Source organism: Teleopsis dalmanni, chromosome 2 (genome assembly GCF_002237135.1).
Source record: "Teleopsis dalmanni isolate 2A chromosome 2, ASM223713v2, whole genome shotgun sequence".
NCBI classification, from domain to species: domain Eukaryota; kingdom Metazoa; phylum Arthropoda; class Insecta; order Diptera; family Diopsidae; genus Teleopsis; species Teleopsis dalmanni.
This window is the reverse complement of record NC_051847.1, coordinates 75,314,312-75,317,909: the sequence shown is the minus strand read 5'-3', so window position 1 is coordinate 75,317,909 and position 3,598 is coordinate 75,314,312. Positions and strand designations below refer to the sequence as shown.

At 30.2% G+C, this 3,598-nt stretch overlaps 1 protein-coding gene across 1 annotated transcript; it reads left to right on the top strand.

Moving 5' to 3' along the window:
* Nucleotides 1–400: 400 nt before the first annotated feature.
* On the top strand, nt 401–1,342 carry LOC119674874 (14-3-3-like protein RA215). Its single transcript, XM_038086029.1, has one exon. The coding sequence runs from the start codon at nt 401–403 to the stop codon at nt 1,340–1,342; it is 942 nt and encodes a 313-aa protein (XP_037941957.1).
* Nucleotides 1,343–3,598: the final 2,256 nt, after the last annotated feature.

Sequence of the window (3,598 nt, the reverse complement as noted above, 5' to 3'; positions counted from 1 at the left end):
ACAGTACTCGAAACAGCGTTGCATGGTCAGCCAAATTTTAATAAATTGAATAAATTTTTGTCCTTGTCTTTTCTTTGCTATTCGAATCTATCTAACTTTTAAATAGTTTCTTGTCGGCATAAATACGCGTCACTCTCGACAACTAAAAAATTGACATTACAATGATTAATCCGTTCTCTTAGTTTTAATATTATACGTATAGTGAAAAACATATTTCAATTTTCTAAAGAAATTATTATAATAGGGTTTAATCCATGACTTCTCTGTCAAAATTAATATTTTTTAAATTTTAAGTTTTCCCTTTCATAATAAAATCTTTTGCAAACTATTGCTCTATATATTTTTTAGTAGCAGTTTTAAGCAATATAACTTACCTTACTTTAACAATCATTACTTTACAATGGAACAGCGCTGTTCTCTGACGATCAATGCCAAAGCATATTTGCAACAAAAACTATATGGTCAAGTCTTAGCAAATATTCAGAAAATTATACCTATTAGTGAATTATTGGAAGAAGAGCGTGAAATATTGACCTTAGCTTCTCGCATGTGGATCAACAATTATCGCCTTCAGTGGCGAAAAATAGAATCTTATTTGAAGGACGAAACAAATACAGAAGTTGAAGAAATAAAAATGTACCGTAATTTGGTGCGTATGAAAATTGAAACTATATCAAAATTAGTATTAAATATACTAAAAACTGCTAAGTTTTCGGAACAAATATCTATCGACTCACAGGTTAGTGTTCTTCGCTTAAAAGCTGATTGTTATCGCTATCAGACTGAAGTGGCAGAAGATGAAGAGATTAAGTATGCCGCCCATAAGACACTTAATGCATATATGAAAGTCTGTCTTCATCTAACCGGTGCACTGCATCAGAAGGATCCATTGCGTGCAGAAATTCCTTTATATTTTGCAACTTTATATCAAGAGTCAAAAGTAGCGCCCATCACTGCATGTTATGATGCACAAAAGTTTTTCGAAAAATTAAGAATGATGGTATTTAAGGTTCCACTCAAAATAATTTCCTATCAAAAAGGAAGCTCCATGATATCTATACAATATGCGAGGAGTTCTACCGATACTAGTAGAGAAAGTGCACCTAAAGAAGAGCTTACTCTACTGTATAAAAATGTATTTCAGTATAATTCTAGTGATGAGGAGGATGATGCAGACGAACTCAACTCCAATTTAGATATTCCATTAGATACCACCTGCTGTGAGTTATCTAAAAAATATATGCATGCAATTTTGGATGAGCCTACTTATACGTGTGATGAGGACATTTTATCTTCTGATGAAGAAACTGTTTCAATAAGCAAAAAACTTATCGAAGAATAAATAATAACTGAAACTCAGTTTTTCATAAAGCGGTTATATTATCAATAGGTTTCACTTGGACCTTATTGGTATCTACTTGAGTATTTTTATAATACGTGTACAATTTATTATATACAATACGTTTAAAATTAAAAAATAAAAATAACTCTTGCTGTTGAACCTAAATATATTAAAATAAAAGTATTTAAAGTAAGCAGCAATGATGTATAACAAGGCCATCCATATTTCATTAATAATATAGTTTAGTCCTTGAATACATCCAAATGAAGTTTTAGTTTCTATGAACATTTGATGATGCAGAGGATATGTTTTCGAACTGAGGACCATCTTTGCTTACAGCGATCTAACGATAATAGTAATCTGTTGATAATCGCCATTTGCAGGTGTGTTAGCACAACAAAACAGATTTCTAATTATTGTCTATTACTAAGATTTATTATTGTTTTAAGTCGTTTTTCATCATGACACTCCCGAGTCAAGTTAATACAAAGCAAAGTTTCAGCAAGCGGCTACCCAAAATAAAATTTTTGCCTTCTTTATTACGAGGACGTTAATAATAGTTTTTTAAACAAAAAATTACGAACAGAATATCCTCACATATACTTCTAGAGATGATGTGTAGTAGTACTTATACTATACTTTTTTTGACGATGTGTACATCTCACGTTACTGTGATATGTCAATCTACTGAAATCATATACATGTCTGCCTGCTTGTCCTCTCAGAATCACAGGCTTAGTATTTTGTCAGAAAGCCACTCAGAAAGTCATAAAGCTTAAATATCTACTTTTTATTGCTATCTTGTCTATTTATTATACTATGTCTGTTGTGTTTTTTATTATCAATGTTACTGCTATGTATTATAAGTGACATTACCCTATCTGGTTTTGTGGTTATTTGATAATACCAGCACATTTGATAATATCTAAGGTGTGATATGATTTGGGTTTTAAACATTCTTTTTGATTTTAAACTGAGACAGCTTAAGCAGATTTCACTCGTCCATGATGAGGACTGTTCAAAAATCTTCTCAAACAGTTGTTCTTCTTTGAAGCGGTGAAACACTGTATGCACTGCGCTTTTAGAAACGTTGTGATAGTATAGGGATTAGAGACTAGTTAAAAATGATAGGCTTCTAGAATCCATATGAGGTTGCAAAATAACTGAGTAATGTAGTAGACTAAGTCACTCTTTAATATGGGGACTGAATGTGTACTATAGACTATTATGTTATTTCCTGAGATCCTCTCTATAATGTAACTTTAATAATATAAAAGTCTAATCTTTTGAAAGTAGAGTCCTCTTGAGTAGAGAGTAGAATCATTTAATTATGAATAACATTTTAATATTACTTCCGTTAATATGAAATTGTAATTTACTCTAATTATATTTCTATATACTATAACATATTTCTCTACTAATAAGCGAGTGTTTATTAAATTCTGATTTTTTTTTAATAAAGCATTATTTTTAAACCAATACTTACCATTTTCTTTTGTTTTTGTTAAGTAACGAACCTTTTCACGTAGCTAAATCGGTGATATATCACCACACTTAGTGGCAGTTTGTAAGTTTAATCTTTCATCCACAGATTGATACTGTAATCCCTAAGAAGCAACAACACAGTCTTTAGATATATTAATTGATCATTATTGTGACTCCATTTTTTTATTATTATTCAATCAGTATAATAATAATACTTCTGGATTTTATTTTGTTAAAGGATTTTTAATCGTGAATACCACAATAAATTCACTATTATGATATTAAGAAACTTCGATATTCTGGAACCTAAGTTAAAAGGTGTTGCAACTAACAACAATACTTCTTTCTTAAGTTGTTTCTTTGACCTTTAATAGCATAGATATCGCAATAAGTTCTACGGCTTAATTCACTAGGACGGACCAAAACTAGAATAGATAGGATCAAGACTTTATTTATCAAATGTGGTTTCAGTTGAGTATATCGCACCGAATACCACAGTTCATTCCTTAGGAGTATAGCAGGGACATTAATATAATTCTATAATGGTTTATATGATAAAATTGTGGTTATCGCAATGAACTCTAGTTTTATTTGAAGAGATGTGTTTTATTTAAAAATGTACTATTGTTTCTGTTGTTTCCTCAAGACGCCTATTCAGACGTCACTTAAGTTAATTAAACGAAATAATTGAAATAATCATATTCCAATCATAGAAATAATCATTGATTTATTAATAATTATAACTTAACTAAAGCTTATTTAAACCAAAGT